We start from the raw sequence: 17,778 nt of genomic DNA, 5'->3' as shown, positions 1-17,778 counted from the left end.
GATAAACGCATTTTTTGCGTTGTAGTTTCCTCGCTATAGTGAGAGGAAAAGTTATTTTACTTCTCGTGTGTTAAAAAACTCGCAAGTTCAGGATTCTATTCTCGAACCACTCGCTTCGCTCGTGGTTCAACTATAGACTCCTTTCACTAGCTCGTTTTTCAATTCCACACTCGGCGTTAAAATACAACTTTGCCCCCTTGTATAACAAATAACTATTAAACGACAGTGATTTAATTTTTGTTAACAACTTACCTACGCTAATTGGGGGGTTCCAAATTCTGAAAATGCCCTGGTACTAATTGAAATATCAGTGTCAAATGTAGGTAATACTTAATTTTTGTTTTATACCTACATCTGAAATAAATATTTTTATATGAGCATAAAAGCGTGTTCAGATTTTTTTTTATTCGTATAACTGTGTAGATGTAACTGAACTCGGCTGTATTTTGACATTTTTAGCTATCATTAGGTACTAATATATTAATTTTAATACACCATGTAATAATCTTGTTATTGTTAATAAATTGTGACGTGTAATATATAACAATATTATAAATAAGTTATGGTAATTATAAATAAATGAGTATGAGTAGGTACTTATGAGTCTGTATAAGATGGCATACTTAAGTAAATTTCGTAGTATAGCGTTAGATTCAATAAAACCTGCTATTGAAAATCATAATACCAACTCCGTCTCTCAAAAAGCTCTTTCTAACTATTCTGACCGAGAGTTTACGAGAATTCAATAGACTTGTAGTCCTGGCAATTGACATAGAACACAGAACTAACGCGTTTGTGGCTTCCTTTATGTCCATATAACTTAACAAAGCTATGCGAACAGACTCTTAAGTCAGCTTAGAATTTGAGGACTCTATTCAGGAACAATAGTTTATTTAACTCTCAACAGTCTCAACATGTTGTACTCACATCCTCTGAGATATTGCATTTGCAGCTAGCTGACAGCATTCTTCAATTCTAGGGATAAATAGCAACCTATAAGTTATTGTAGGTCCGCCATTGTTGAACAATTTAGAGGTCACTTGAATACTAGGCACTCACTCCATCGCTTAGCTATTTAAGTACCTATTTATTTTATTTTATTATTTATGGCAACATTTGGCTCATAATGGTTAGTTTACATTATTGCATATTTAAAAGCTAATTGTTAGTATAATACACAACAAAAAGTAGACAACACGGCTACACATAGGTACAGTCAACCAATTGGAACCCTAGGCCACTCTACAACCATGTCAAAATGACAAGCATTAAGAGATTTCTTATAATCTGATTTATAACGTCACTATGACATAGTTCTACAGTGGTTCCAATTGGTTGTATTGTACTTACAGGACATTACAGCAATACAACACTCACCTAGTGGCGGTCAGGTCATGACACATTCAAAATGCCGCGCTATAGGTGAGTCATACTTATCGGCTGACTACGGTAGAGGATGGGGCTGGTACTGGCCTGTATTCTAAAAAGCAAAAAAAATGCCAAATTAGTTTAGCTCAACAATTAAAGTCCCTAAGAGTCTCACATTTCTTTCTTATAATTATTATAATATGTATATTCATCTTGGTGTCATTAAGTAGCGTCAATGTAAAAGTACCAGTGCTCGCCACGCTAATGCCCAATAGACGACACACTTCAGACAACGACTTAAGATTGAATGTAGCATCTAAGTACTGGTACACTGTCAAGCGCTGGTATTTTACCTTACTTTTATTATGTGTAATGCTCCCGATATCTCATCGAATAGTAAAAACTAAAAGCGGATTATTCTTTCTATGATTATCTTTTCATTCACGACGACGCAGGCTCTACGGGCCTAGCACACTAGTGTGATATCGTCACTAAGCTACTTTTAAAAAAACTTGTATCTTCGTCTGTCAATGAAAAGAAAATTGTAGTAAGTATGTATGGAATGCATATAGACTTACTGCGTTTTAACTTTGAGGAGCAGATATAGCTTATCGTGTCAGGGCGTCCTTTTCGCATCTCGCGTCCGTGTTTGCCCGTCTGGTTTGCAATATCATACACCTGTCTTCATTAGTATGAAGGTAAGATTAGGCGAATCCGCGCGTCTTCGATAGTGATAACCTAACTGTAAGACCTAAAGTTATCAGTAGTAATATTATGCGTGTAGGTGGCAACTGTAAGACCTGCGTGCGTAGCCGAATGCACAAACGCTCACGAAACGCTCGTAGATATCTATCTCTATCGCTCTTGCGTCAATACGCAATGCGCGACAGAGCGGCGTTTCGATTTCGTTTCGCTTCGTAGAAATGCTATTCGGCTGAAGTTATCAGCATTTTCAGAATATGGAACCCCCAATTAGCGTAAGTTGTTAACAAAAATTAGCTCACTGTCATTTTTGTGGCGATAATTAAGCAAGAAATTTCTATAAAAATATTGTTTATGTGTTAATTACATAAACTTTGAGCGATAATCTACATTCAGAATGTGAAAAAAGTAAATATTTAGATAGATTTTATGCTTAATTGTCGTCACAAAACTGACAGCGAGTTAATTTTTGTTAACAACTTACGCTAATTGAGGTGTCCTAAATTCTGAAAATGCCCATCAGCAGTATATGCGTATACTTAGGTGCCAACTGTTAGACCTGAAGTTATCAGCAGTATATGCGTGCAGGTGGCGGCGCCATGAGCGCGCTGGTGGCGGGGCTCCGGCGCGCGGGCTCGGCGCACTCTCTCTCCGCGCCCAAGCCTTCGGCCTCCTCGCGGTCGCTGCCGCCCTCGCCCAGCCACACCCCCAGGTGACAACGCTTACAGATGGGCTCATACCCTCCAACCCTCCATGTTCATAAGGGTCGGTTGCACCAAACCTCTCGCCACGTTCATTTGTCGCACCATCAAAACAAATCTTGCATTACAAAATAGCTTTATCTTACAGTCACCGACAATAGGGATGACGACTACATAAAAAAAAATGGCATTCGGTTTAGTTCGTCAGTTAGATCGTCTAAAATGCTGAACACATATTTTTCGCTTTTTCTAATTGATGAAAAAATACAAAGATATAGAGCAACAAAGTTCCGGAGTGGGGACTTGTGAGGTCACTTCTAAGTAAAAATTGTACCTAGGCGTGACAAAACGTACCGTCGTCATTTTTCGTTAACGAGAAAAAAGAAAAATTACATGTCTAAAATTCTTTAAAAATCTAACTGACGGACTAATTAGTTTTTTTAGTCATATCGCCTATTAAAATAGTACAAAAAGAAGCTATTAAGAATTAATATCTGACACGCTTTTATGGCTCTAGAAATAAGAATGTGTCACATATTTTTGCGGCCTTCTTTTGGATCAATCCGCGGCGAGAGTAACATGACTCACGATTTTATGGCATATTCCATGGATTCACGATGCAAGTTCAAATGATAATTTTAAATATCTCTAAATAAGTGTTACTTTCCCGATATATGCATCCTGACCGTTTCATTTGCAGCTGTAGTTCAAAATAAACACTCAATGAAGTCGTGACTCACGTTACTTTTACGTGAATTCACCCTTTTTCTGCGATGTTATTGCCAGTGACTGTATCTCTTCGAATATTGAATAAGTCCATTTATGTTATTTGATCAATTCTTTCTACGTCATCATTAAGTGTTAAAAAATGAATATTTCATTGAATGGTTAATTTAGATTATTCGCCTTTTCTATTAACAACGACTTTGTCAGTTATGTAAGTCTCGATGAGCTGCCAATATTGAATGTGGTTCGTCGTTCGTTGATGCAACCTGCCTTACCTGCCCTTTCTAATTATTCATCTACTCGTTCTTTGACTAAGTGGCGTGATGTCAAGTGATGTAGGTAGTTAATAATAAGTAGCAAAGTATTTTCACTGTAACTTTTAAGCGGTCGTTTTAGCTTTTAGTGCAGTAGATTACTATTTAATAGAGAATTTGATGATCACTACACTAAATAAGGCTACACATCACAGAAGGATTCTTATACTTCTATAATAATGTCCTTTCCATCATTTACTCGTAATATGAAATTGTAACAGAAATTCTGATAAAAATGTAATAATTGCACATGAAGATTAAGGACCCTACTGTGTAGAATGCCACGTTTTTCCATTTTGACGTCGATTAACCATAGAAAATTGGATAGCACTCGCTAATAGCAGATAGAGTAAGCAGGTAGTTTAATTTATTTTATCACAATTCATATTCCTTCTTTAATTGAAGCTAAGAAATTAAAAGTCAACCTAACGCTTCCTCAACAAAAGCCCTACCAACCTACGTTCAACAAAATTTCTGCCTTCCGCAAACTAGAACAGAAACTTGGTAAAGTCGAGTTCTAAACTGGGCCAGATAGTACAAAAGAATGTGCGCGTATTGATAAGGACGCTGCCTGCTAATGTATCTTCTCTGGCTAGCCAACGTCATGATCGCTTACGCCGTGGCTTGCGTGGGTGACGGTCGCGCGACGGCGATGCGACGCATACGAAATCAAACCTTATCGATATGGAAGTATGAGACGCGACGGCGACGGTCGCGCGACGGTCGCGCGACGGTCGCGCGACCGTCGCCCACGCAAGACACGGCGTAACACTTCGTAAGCGTTTCGTAGCTAGCTCTCCCTATCGCTCTTCTACACCGTGTTTTTATTGTTTTCCGTTAAATTTTTAGGTCGTTATGTTCATTATCAGGAAAGAAATATACAGAATGTATCACTTTTAGTTAAATTAGCAAAAAAAAATTCATCGTTTTTATACATAATAAATGAATTTATTGGTACAATATTAGGAATTGGTAAAGGCTGTCACAACGTGTTCAGTAATTAGCTTAATTTTTTTAATAACTCGATAACCATGAAAGTTAAGACGTTTGTTTCTTAGAGAAATTAATTGTATGTGATCTAAAGAACCTTCCCTTAAAGTTAACGGAATTCAATAAAAACAGGATGTATAGTGACGCGACCGAGCCCGACTGCGTTTGGATCGCCACGTAGCCTCAACTATTGTCACTTCGCTTAGGCCGACATCCCGACAAAGACAAATGGTGTAGGAGTAAAGGGAAATGTGCTACTAGTCGAATAAAATACCTACTCTTTATGAAAGATTTATCTGCTGTGTCGTTTTCCATAAGTCATATGGTGTAACAAATGTGTAATACCTAATTGTTCTGAGATTTTAGGAATGCAAGGGACCGCAAAAGTGACGGTTGCTTGCGATTTTTTTCCTAAGCACATGTAACGTTATCTGTAGGCCTAGCACATGATGGCCGCGGGAGTATGTCGCCGCGAGATAGATGACACGTCTTTGTCTAATTGTATTAATGACATAAGGACAGGCAGTCTATCTCGCGGCGACATACTCTCGCGGCCATCATGTGCTAGGGCTGCTGGGTAAAGGGATCTTATTATCGATGGCGCTTACGTCCCGCAGCGTCGTATTTGTACACGGACATCGCTCATAACACCGTAAGCGCCATCGATAATAAGGTTTAATTAAGGACCCTTTACCCAGATAATGTCACATATTATAGCCTACTGTATCAAAATATAACAGAGTGATATAGGTACTAGTTGTGATATAATTTTAGAGAGAAGCCATATTGAGTACGTTTCAGTGTGCAACGAACGGCAATTTGCAATGACTTATCATTACATCGCATATACTTATACCTAGTAGGAAAATCCAGCAGGAAAATCGAAATAGAAACTGTTATAGTGGGACTAGTAAAGTTTTGTACAAGTTGCTGCTAGGTGTACTTCAATTTCACATTTATTTTTTTATAGTAGGTATGATTGACTCAACTAGTTAGGTACCTATCTAATGCGTATATAATAATTTAATATCATGAAAAGATAGTTACAAGTTGAGTTTCATTTATGTGTGTTCTTGTATGATCTCCCGTGGGTGTTCTTTTACTTGTAATAATGTTTGCTTTTACACCATCAGGTATGGGTGACACCCGTTTTCGTTGGAAGATACATATACATACAGTGACCACAGACTCAGTGCTCATTTCATTTTGGTACTAGAATGTATTGAAACTATTTAACGAAAGACTTTCTCTCTTTCGTGGTCGAAATGTTTCAAACACAAAAATTGTGTTGTAGACGATGTTGGGAAAATAAGACGTAGGCATAAGGCGTTTGCATAGCCAGATTCAGGAACCAAAAGTTACCTACCTATTTGCTTCATATCATAACTTGGCTCCTTTAACGGGTTTTTATTCGCCATGGGTAGGAAAATGTAAACTTAGCAATATGTATTACTGTTTTTTACTGATTAAATCTGTAAAAAAACGTTGTAGTGTAAAAATTATAATGATATGACTGTGTTCGTATTGCTTGTCGTTATCGTCCATTCATTTAGACGGCATTTCACAAATCTAATCTACATAGTAAATTCAATAGATGACTTCTATATCTCATGCTTTTGAAACATACAAGAACTTTTTTCTACATTTTTGACATTTGAAAATCATTTCCACTTAGCATAATATCTAAATTCGATAAGTATTTGCAATGCGAGAGATCTTAGATTTTTTTTTTTTTTATTAGATAACCAGAAATTTATTATGGAACCAATGCTGAAATATACAATAGTACATTACGATACATTAAATAATTTGAAATTAGAAAATCTTAGATATTATTGACTATTGTGTTATTGTGTTTGGTTACTCGTATCATGTGAAGCTTGACTACAAGGATTGATGCTTTCTAAAAATATTTTAGCCTGTTTTATATTAGCAATCGCAATTTTTATGTGCACAGTAAAAAGTTATAAATCTGCATAAAATACCTAATTGGCATCTGTAAAGCATATTGTACATTTTCACGCTTTTCGCAGTTGAACATTTTTATTTTTCGACACCCGCAGCGGTGTAAACTCCTGAGTTCAGAATCGAACGCTTTCACAGCTTCTTTAAAATGCGTCATTTGGCAAACACAATATGCCCGCAACACAAGAGGATTTTTTGGAAACTGGAAGAACTCCACCATACAACGTTGGGTATCCTAATGGGAGTTTGGCATTGCACGCTTTTCGCAGCTTCATGTCTCATCCAACCATGACACACAAGAACCAGTTATCCGGACGGGAGAGTTTGGCAGCCGCAACGGCAGAAAATGTTGTAATAGTGTTTTTCATATTTTAATCGTGCTATATGCTTTTGCAGCTTTGTTTTTTTTAAAGAGTCTATTTCCATTTGTTCTATTTAGTGATGTGATTGAATCCTAATCTATTAAAAAATGATGCATCTAAAGAATACAAATGGGATGGTTCTTTAAAACATTTTCACAGCAATGGCGATCCGGAATCATCAAGGAGCTACGAGGAAGGCAGGCTAAAGTTTACTTTGTTTCCGTTATGTCACGCTTACCGCTTTCGCAGCTTGGTATCTTTAAGCGGGCTCATTTTTCACGTGCAGCCATGACGCGCAGGAAGCAGTCTCTGGAAGCGATGGGGAACCCGTTCGGCGGGTGCGGCGCGGCGTGGCTGGCGCGCGGCGGCGTGGACGCGATGCTGGCGCCGGCGATGCGGAGCTCGCTGCCGCCGGACGCGCTGCTGGCGGCGGCAAGGGAGTCGGCGCCTGAGCTGGCCGCTAGGCTGTCGCCGACGCAGATACATGAGATGGTGGGTACCCGGTATCTAGCGGTCTAGCTCTGTAGCGGTCTCTAGTCTCTAAGGATTACCCGGGGGCTGACTCTTGAAAATGGGGAAATGCGTTACGCCTACCTCCCAGGCGTGGGCACGGGCCTGGGTTGGTTATGTGGGACTCCCTAAACTGATGTGACCCATGCAAACCCACTAAAATCCCTCTGTCGCCATCACTTTGCTATATATGGCGAGGTCCCAGGATCGCCGAACTACTGTCCCACAATATTTCATATATTATGTTCGTAGCGTATTGTAGTTATTTTTCTGTGTAGATATAAGAGCAAAGGCAAAGAGAGAGAACTACGATACGCTACAGCGCGTGAACGATTAACCACTTATGTATGTAAGTATGGCCACTCCCAGTTTGGTGTTACCGCCTATCAAGAACACGACCAGTCGATCTGTCTTATCTCACTCACACAAGCGTGGTACGCGTTCGCCTTAGCCTACACGAGCTTAGATCGTGTGCGTAGGAACGCGATTTTTTACATATTTGATTACAAGTGTCCGAGGTGTGCTTTAGTGGTTCTAATGACGTGCATGTTTGCAGCTAAGCGCGGTCCGCGCGGAGCTGACAGCGGGCGGCGACGGCGGCGGCAGCGACGCGCGCGCGTGCGCGCTCACGGCGCTCATGCTGCACTGCTGCGCCGCCGCGCAACTCGCGCAACACGACCAGACCGCTACCACCTAAGGGAATATATATCATTACATGGCAATACGATGTTTTATTGAACACTCCCTATCAGTTGCTAATGTAGGTATATCATTGTACGTGGTCCGCGAGTTGACAGCAGCGGGCGGCGACGGCGGCGGCAGCGACATCCTATTTGTATATCATTACATGGCAACACGCCGTTTTATTGAACAAAGTCTGTACTCACTTGCTAATGTGCGTACGCTAGAACATACCGAAACACACTTGTAAACTTACAGGTTAATTTTAACTAAACTTACAGGTCAATTTTAACTAACACTGAAACTTTAGGGCATATAAAAAATGTCATACTTAGTTGTGTTGGAGCGAGTATAAGAGAGATGACTTTCTGAGCGATGATCATCAGTATTAACGGCCGGCAAGGTATTCACAATATCTGAAAACGGATCTAAAGGATATTTAAGTAGGTAGCCCGCATTAATGTCAATTTATAACTGAACGACATTAGCCCCATTAACCCAAAATATTGAAAAACTACATCGTAAAGTATTGCTGGTGACCAAAAACATCCTGGACTTTCCGAGAGAATTTAACTCAGTAATATTTGTGTTTAGATGCTTTTGAGCACCTTGACCACTAAGAAATCTCATCTCATCAGGCATGACAACAGACAACAATACCTACATCTCCACTTAACCGGATTAAATGTACCTAACAGCTAACAGTTAAATTTACATTCTACCACTCTAATTAGGGAACTGTTAGCAAACTATGGAGTCGAAATATACATCCCATGTTCTTAGAATCGGCCCAAGGTCGAAACAGTTTCTACCGTTTCGGTCACCTGCGTCAAACACATCTCCTAATCCACCCAAAGTCAGCTTTCCTTATCATTGTGTATAAATTACTCTCTTCGCGCTTTAAAAATAAGGTTCACAATAAGAATATGAAGAAAGACATACGATGTTGAAAGAGTAACCGGAAGATAAATGCGTGACGGTTACAAATGTAATGGAGGACTATTAATAGACACACAACAACGCCAAGCGACGGAATAGGACGGAATAGTAAACAGCTGTGAACCAAATTAAATGCGGAAAATGGAAACAAAAACATTATAGAGCGCAAATGCCGAAAATATTCCCTCGCTGTTAAAATTCCACATTCTAAGCCCTGTAGCTGTTTACTGTTGTTCGATACTGTTTTCTCATTTCTTAGTGGCTATACCCAAAAAAACCGGCCAAGTGCGAGTCGGACTCGCCCACCGAGGGTTCCGTACAAACTTTCTTTCAAACTACCTAGTTAAAATAATCTCATGTTTTCATATAACTCTAATGACTTGACTAGAAGACTAAAGTATATGTACTAATGAGCATTATTGTGTATAGCGCCATCTCTCGGTGAATTCGCTAACTAATTTGCGCTACCTGCACGAGTAGCATGGTCGCGCGATAGACGATAATAGTTATTTGTTAATGTTATAGACGCCGAGTGTGGAATGAAAAATATCAGTGGTTCGTGAATAGCCTGAACGTCCCTATCGCACTATTAGTAAGTGCGATAGGGACTTAATTACTAGATTCATGTTTTATCATTTATCGCGCGACCATAATTGCCTGCCTGTATAGTATGTTGGTTTTTCAGGGAGGAAAAGGATTCTACAATTTAAATTAACAAATTAAAAAAAATATATACTTCCTATTTGTAGAGGTTTACAATGTTCACAACTTTTTCAAATTTCAAGTTGATAGCATTATTTAGTACAGCCATACTCAAAGTGTGCTCCGCGGAGCTCTAGGGCTCCGCAAAACCTCTCTGGGGGCTCCGTGTGAATTTTGGTTGACTGATATGCGACTTCAACTCTCTTCCATAAAACCAAAAATTCCCCAATTGTTAAAATAAAAACAGTCTCATGTAATATACCTCACATTAGAATCTAATGATTAGATTTAACTATTATGTTTAAGACTTATTAAAATAAAGATTTCTATAAACTTTTTTTTTATTTAATTTAAGGGCTCCGTCAGATATTTTGCTTTCCAAAAGGGTTCCATGGGAAAATAAGTTTGAGAACCACTGATTTATATATATGTAGTTCTCGAGATATTTAGGAATGTGACAGACGGACAGACAGATGGACAGAGTCGCACCATAAGGATTCCTGTTGTACCTTTTTGGTACGGAACCCTAAAAATGAGACATATGAGTAACAATAATTTCCCAAGTATTTTATTTTGATCCAATCATCCTGTTAAACAATAACAAAAGTGTGCATTCAACGGTACGAACACACAAGTTACATGGATTATTGATTGCTAAAACTTCATGGCTTAGTAGTAGTAGTAGGTAATTCAAGTCACAAATGTATACGAGTATCACTTCCAATAGTGCAAAAGCCACTGACCTTGTCCATTCCTTACCAGAGGATACAGAATTATAGATACGTTTTAGAAAGATAACTGACGGCAATACAGTACCATATATAGTGCAAACACACAGAGGCCGTCCGGTCATAACCTCAGCATTGAAAAACCTCATATCTCACCGAAATCACCAGTTGGACCTGGATAACATCAAAACAAAGGAAGAATTCAAATACGGCAGTAAAGATCAACCACAAGAAATTTGGAAACTTCTTTAGATCTACATAAAGACGTAATTGGTGTGAAAAGCGTCGGGATCAAAGAACCATCGGTACTGCGTCGGTGTTGCTGGCTCGAGTCCAGGAAGTCCTGAAATAGCACAAAGGATCGACCTCAAGTTCCGCGCCGGTGAAAAACTCCGCTGAATGTCAGTGGTCGCGTTGGGCGGAAAATTTGTCGCGTCATTGACCGCGCTGGCTCGAAAGCTCTCGCAAATCTGTGGCTGGCTGAACTAGGTATATGTAAACGTGCTTTCATGTGATATTTGGAAGCCATATCGTGGCCACGCGGTCATATGCTGTGGTTACCTACTATGCTGTAGGGCTAGCACCAGACTGGCGCAAAATTACGTCGAGATCCGGGTTGATCTGGGCACTTGTATTCTAAAAAATATATTTGAACTGATTTAGATACGATGTTCGATGTGGCATTTTCCCTACATACCTAGAATAGGTACTTATTTTAATAACAATTGAGCTATAAAGCAGATTAGTTACCTCAATTAAAATTAAACTTTAGTAATATTTTCATAGTGAAAACAAGTTGATTCGAGCATTTCAAGCACAGAAAACAATATCTGTCGCCAAACCTATATTACGAGTATGTGCAAATCATAACATGCTACTTCAATCGTTATCTAAACGCTATCTAAATGTGTGGGAATAAGTACTTATATAGGTACCTATACATCTTTTTGGCACTTTATCCGTGTCCATATTTAATACCTTAACTGTACTACTGTGACATGGCAATGTCTATAGCAAAATACTTCCCAGGGTTACGCCTCGTGCTTGTTTTAATTACATCTATAATTGTGTTACGTAGGTACTAACAGCAACACTCTCAGCTAACCATCGGTAGACTTTATGCCCTTGTAATAAGGATTACTAATGTACACCTAATGTAAATATGTCTAACAGTGTTGTCGATGGTACTTCCGCTTTGATAAAAAAAAACGTTTGTCCTATTAAGGCTTAACTAATAAGGATTACACATAATAGTTAATCATGAATCATAAATTAAATGCTTGCAACGGAAAAAATACTCTTCAGCATATAGGATTTAATACATCTCGGAACAATGGTGTTCCGGACCTTTGGGTAAGGGGTACACCGAGCAGAGAGACTGCTCTTGCCCGCCTGATGAAACGCATGCAGAGGCAGCACCAGTCAAGGTGTAAGGATTTTGTCCACGAATCTGAGACAAATCTCTCGTGCACTGAATTTACTCGCGTACGTATCGGAAAGCAGTCTTGCTGATGTAGTAGTAAAGTAAATTCAATAGTACGTAAGTATTAATCGGAGGAGCGTAATTTTGGCAATCCGCCAAAAGTGATCGGGATTGCCAATATCTTCGTTAGATATTTCGGTTTAACTATATTAGAAACGCCTCATTATAAGCTCTGGTGCAAGGTACAACCGAGCGGAAAGGACTTCAAAAGTTGTACTTCTAAGGGCCAGTTGCATCTACCACATTTGACAGACACATCATCGTCACGCAACAGACGTCTATGGAACTTCTCATACAATAAAATTTAACGAATGCTTTAACGGTGACAGACAGTTTGATGCAACCGGCCCTAAAGGTTCCAAAGGTATGAAACCTCAATGTCTGCAAAAACAGTAATTATAAGCCATAGTTCAAATAATCGTATAGCAATTTTATAAATACATAATATATCTACGTGTTTAATTACACGCTAGTGTTAAACTCCTTACTTCAGTAGATACAGCCTGCGTGAAAAATCACGTGAAAGATGGCGCTGTATCGGAAGCAGCGAATTTTATTCTGCACTTCTGATTAGGATTGTATTAGACTCATTTTAATAGGTACCTACTTATATTAACTTCACTGTACGGTGCTGGTGGTTATAAAATATATCCCATAAATCTTATGTTGACGAATTAAGAGCTATCGGACACACATCTTTTAGAGCAACTTTTGTACACGATATTTTCACACATGACTGTAGCAGTTCAATAAATCCTTAATTAATGTTTACCTTTTTGGTCGTCTAGCTAGTAAATAAACCCAGCAAAAGTAATCATTTCGAGTGTCCATTCGGAAGTGCAGTCGTGTAGTCTGGCGCGTTATCTCTGAGCTACTCCACTTGCCTACTTCATGGTACACTCATTGTGACGTGCTCACCGGCCATTTATAACTATGATACAAAATTCAAAATCTTTGAGTGAATCGTTAACGATTTCACAAGAAAATTCGACTTAGACAAGAGAAATTCACAGTGGAAACAAAAACAATGTACGTTTTTGTATTTTAAAAGACGCAATTTTCTCGAGTGCCTACCTGCGTCTAACATATGCTGTTTATTAGAACGAAGACCGCAGAAATATTTAAAATAACCTTATTCATATAGTCATAAAAAGAATCATAAACGAGTACACATTCTACACAAATGTATTTTGAAGCCTTCGAATGGCTGTACTACATAATTAACATAATTAATACTTAACGTATTTTTCAGTACAGGGGATTGATTTTTGAATTTCGAACGCACGAATTCGCCGTTCGAAAGTCTGTGGAAAACGACGTAATGCTATTTTTTAAAAGGACGGCTAGTAATTTTAAAACTAGTGGTAATGACCACTCGTTCTCGATTCTGTTAGTACAATTTAAATCGCTAGTAGTGGAGATATTATTGAACGAATTTCACGAAATCGAATGGCCGAGATTCAAAAATCGGCCCCCTGATGGTGTTTTTTTTACACACTAGTGCGAGAATTATATGTCAGGTCGAAACTTCGGATGGCCATCTGAAAAACGTCGTACGATACACGCGAAAATTCTTTTTTTTTTCTTCTTCCTTTTTTCGCACTTGTATCGTAATGTACTATTACAAAACACAATAGATTTAAATACCACCCTATCTATTTTCTCATCTTTGTACTCTTTGTATAGAGAAACAGGTACCTATAGTTATAAAATAATGCATTTTCCTTCCAAGTTGCACCGAACAAAGATACAGAATAACATATCTATTTTACGTACATAATGTACTACCTATTTTACGTAGAGTGCACATAATCCGATTAGTTTCAAAGAGAGCTCACGTGGGTAAACCACACAAAGGAGGAATATTTGTAAAGCCAAGTAAATACGGACCTAACTTCGAAGCTCGGTGGCTAACGTTAAATTAATAGTGCATTTCTACTGTACTTTGTATAAATAAATAAACCTCGTGGTATCCGTTTTAAGTCGTGTTAGCTAATTAAACATGAATTTGCATTGAGTGCATGAGCGGAGAATTCAGTTTACAAAAGCTTACCTATGGAATGATAAATTGATAATAAAATGTGATTTAACATATTGTATATAACTTCGAGGTGCGACGCTGCCAAGCAAAAATGTTATTAGACTTACCCTCGATTTAAAATTGATGATGATTGGCATTTACAGAGTTTGGAAAAAACTAAAATATAATCGAACATCGCCGTTTTTCCCAAATCCCACATAAACATGTATATTTCTAATTTTCTACACTCTCAAGGGGCTCATAGGTTACTCACTGTTGAACTATAATTATAATTAACTACGAAATTCTGCAAGTAAGAACATCCTTTATAATAGGTAAGTAGCGGCTGGAGAAAATTTCTGCTAGGCAACACTGAGCAAAAAAGAAACCTACATTAACATTAGGTACTTTACAAGTAATCAATTTTAGGCAAGCCGGTGAGAATCGGCTTGTATGGACCAGCCGCTGCTTATAGGTATAGTAATATTCTCTACAGAACCCTCGGTGGGCGAGTCCAACTCGCACTTGACCAGTTTTTCTTTTTGTAAATAGGTTAAGCACATCAACGAAAAATAATAACCCAATATTGGAGGTCACATGTTTTAAATTTAGCAACTCGAGCATTAGCACAGGAAAATTGGTAAACTTTTTGGAACGTAAATAGAGTGTTAAAATTTATAAGGTTGTTTATGAGTTTTAGACGATTCTGCGCAATTTGTTGTGGAGAAGTAGGTGATTGGTCTTATTCGTTTTATAAATCAGTGGCGATGCCCGTGACGCAGTTATAGTGGTGTGTGTATATATATTATGTTGGTTACATAAAGTGAACAGTTTCTTCTGACATCCTCAACTGATTGCCGCTTGTCGGCTCCGTTGAAGAGAAATAATATACCCACTTCTGCCAGTAAATACATATATAATAGAATAGAAAAATATTTGTTTAACAAGAACATACTAAAACATTGGTTAATTTAGAGTACAATTAGGTTTCTAGTATCTCCGGCAGGTTGTGGGCCAAGGTTGAGTGCTCAACATGATGAAGTAGTAGTAATGTAAGTGAAATATGGCACTTCTTATATCTGTCGTATGAAGGAATCAAATGACTCCACTTGCATTGCGTACATACCTATGAAGTATTGTATGCATGATAAATTATAAGCCAAATCTGATCACAGACAAAAAATACGAAATTAGCCTACAGGTCATTCACTGTACTGAGTTTTCAGTCAAGGTCCTTTTCATTTGTTCTCAATGAGATATAATTAAGGTATAGAGTTATATTATATAACTAATCTACTTATAGTTAATCGATAATTATCAAACATACCATGATAATTACATGTCACACTGATGGTTTAAGAGGGCTTTCATGTGAAAAATAGTGAAATCGCAACCGAGCGCTTAATCATACCGTGTGTGGTATCAAATTAAAGGACTTTGCGAGTAGTTTACAAATAATATTACATATTATAAGACTTTTTCTACTTGGTCTAACAAAATATGAGAAAATGTCCAGAAGTGGTAATAATTGTGACGGTGAAGGCTCGTTTTCAAAAAATTGCCAAAAATATATACTTAATACAAATTTATAATCCCTAAGATGTAAGAGCAATTTTAGTAAAGGTTGCAAATTAATTTAGTACGAAAATAACTTCGATATGATGTAGATTTTTAAAGAAATTGCCACTTAATTTTGGGTAATTTCTGAAAAAAAATGAATTCGTCTTAGCCTCGTTTACTCTTTTTCAAAACCTTATAATAAAAATGTAGTCTGAGAAGATTGTAGTACAGGATATACGTATTATAAATTTACCAGTTTCATTATACAAAATTGTCCAAATTTTACAAATAAGATCGACTAATTCAGCGCTATACGCGGGTTTTCCTAAACGTATCAGAGAAAAATTCATAATTAATTTAGTGAGTTAGTTTTCAAAAATCCAGTCTGAAATGAAACTGTTCTAATTGAAACTTGAATTAAATATATCTATTTGATAACGGAAAGTATAGTATTTCACCGACTAAAACTATCAATTTTACATTGAAAGCACCCTTAAGGAAAATAACCGCGGTATTCTTTGAATGTTAACAGTGAACAGTGTTACGAAGAGTTTATGACAGGCACGTTAGCTCAGCATTTAAATACGACATACGAGGCCCGAAACCAGAAAGGATTATCTTTTCATTTCATTTTTACCGCTACAAGAAGCGAAATTAACGTAAATATAATAATTTATTGACAATTGGAATTCGTGTTTGCGAATATCGACCCGGTTGCAATCGATTCTGTTCCGCGCTCTGTTTTTACTCTCACTTGTTTTGATGAGTCAATTTAGAACTAACAGGGTAACATATAAACATTATACGGAAGTACTATCATGAGTTTTGATTTGACGATTAAAAATACCTTACTCGATAGCGTCTTACATCATCACGGAAAATGTATGTAATTTTTGCTTCTTCTAAATATCTATTTGAGAGCGTTCACTTTTTGCACACAAGGTTTTTCTGTGACATTTGTTATGTTATCGAGTAGCCTCAAAAACCCATGGTAGCGGCTATGTTTTAGTAAACACTTGCCTAAAGTAAATACGGTTGGAACACGGGACTTGGGAATAATATCTGGCAAATTTTCAAGGTTCTGGGAATGAAAATTTGCGTCTCTCTTTGGCAAATGGCGACCGGCGCGTTCAACGGACGACATAGACGTCAAGGTTGGAGATTGACGCAATATACCTATGGGAGACTTGCGTTCGTCCCATCTCATTATTAGCTGAGTATTACGAAATGGTATTTCTAGAGGAAATGCTTAATGTCTGCCAATATATAGACAATGGGCCTCTGGCAGCTTGTCTGTCGTTCGTCGCTACCGGCACATGAAAAGAAAATCGTACCTACTTATAGATTGATCCTAAACAATGTGGTTTTCACGTCAAAGATCTGTAGTAATTTTAAAAAGGCCTGCGAGTGACTTTTTGAAATACTGTGACTCCCGGAACTCAGGCTGCGACAACGTGTATATTGAAAATTAATATACATGATAATTAGGTAAACAAGTATGTAGTTTACATGAAAAACCTAAACCCTAGGTGGGCTAATAATAAGTAAACATACAAGAAGAAAATAGTACATTGTGCAACAAGGGGAGAAAGACTCGAGTTAGTAATATTCATACTCCCCGAGTTACACACAATGTTTTTCATCACACTCGCAATGTAAAAAATATGTAAATAGATGTAAAAAGTTAAGTACGGTACAAGAAATTTCATTATTCCCTTGGGAGAACGATTTTTCTATAACTCACGCTCCGCCTGCGTGCAATAGCACATTTAAAGTGCGGGTGTGATGAAAAAAAAAATTAAATACCTACTAAAAAATCTACTGCCGTGAAAATGGCAAACAAATCAGGATGATCCAATTATGTACTTACGGAAGATAAATATTGATTCGTACCAGTTAATCTGACGAAGCGCCGGGCCTTGATCTAATGAGGCTTTCATCACAGCCGGTTTCTCGGATCACGAACCCTGCCTCCTAATTTGAATAAATAATTCAAGGCCGACTTCATTTATTTTACTCATTTAATA

General features: G+C 37.9%; 1 protein-coding gene across 5 annotated transcripts in view; it reads left to right on the top strand.

The window, feature by feature from the left end:
• The window catches only part of LOC125241286 (PDZ domain-containing protein 8), a 76,257-nt gene extending 67,897 nt beyond the window's left edge, over positions 1-8,360 (top strand). Inside the window, exons 13-15 of one of the 5 annotated variants that reach the window (XM_048149679.1) lie at positions 2,659-2,782; positions 7,428-7,620; positions 8,195-8,360. In XM_048149679.1, coding sequence (XP_048005636.1) covers positions 2,659-2,782; positions 7,428-7,620; positions 8,195-8,335 — 458 coding nt within the window. In that variant the 3' untranslated portion in view covers positions 8,336-8,360. Of the gene's footprint in view, positions 1-2,658; positions 2,783-7,414; positions 7,621-8,194 lie in introns of those variants that run through there. The other 4 variants (XM_048149681.1, XM_048149680.1, XR_007178731.1 and 1 more) reach the window with 4 other exon arrangements.
• The last annotated feature ends 9,418 nt before the right edge of the window (positions 8,361-17,778 follow it).

The sequence above is a fragment of the Leguminivora glycinivorella genome, chromosome Z (assembly GCF_023078275.1).
Source record: "Leguminivora glycinivorella isolate SPB_JAAS2020 chromosome Z, LegGlyc_1.1, whole genome shotgun sequence".
In the NCBI taxonomy this organism is placed as follows: Eukaryota; Metazoa; Arthropoda; class Insecta; order Lepidoptera; family Tortricidae; genus Leguminivora; species Leguminivora glycinivorella.
Note: the sequence above shows the minus strand (reverse complement) of the source record. Positions and strands in the feature narration are given on the sequence as shown.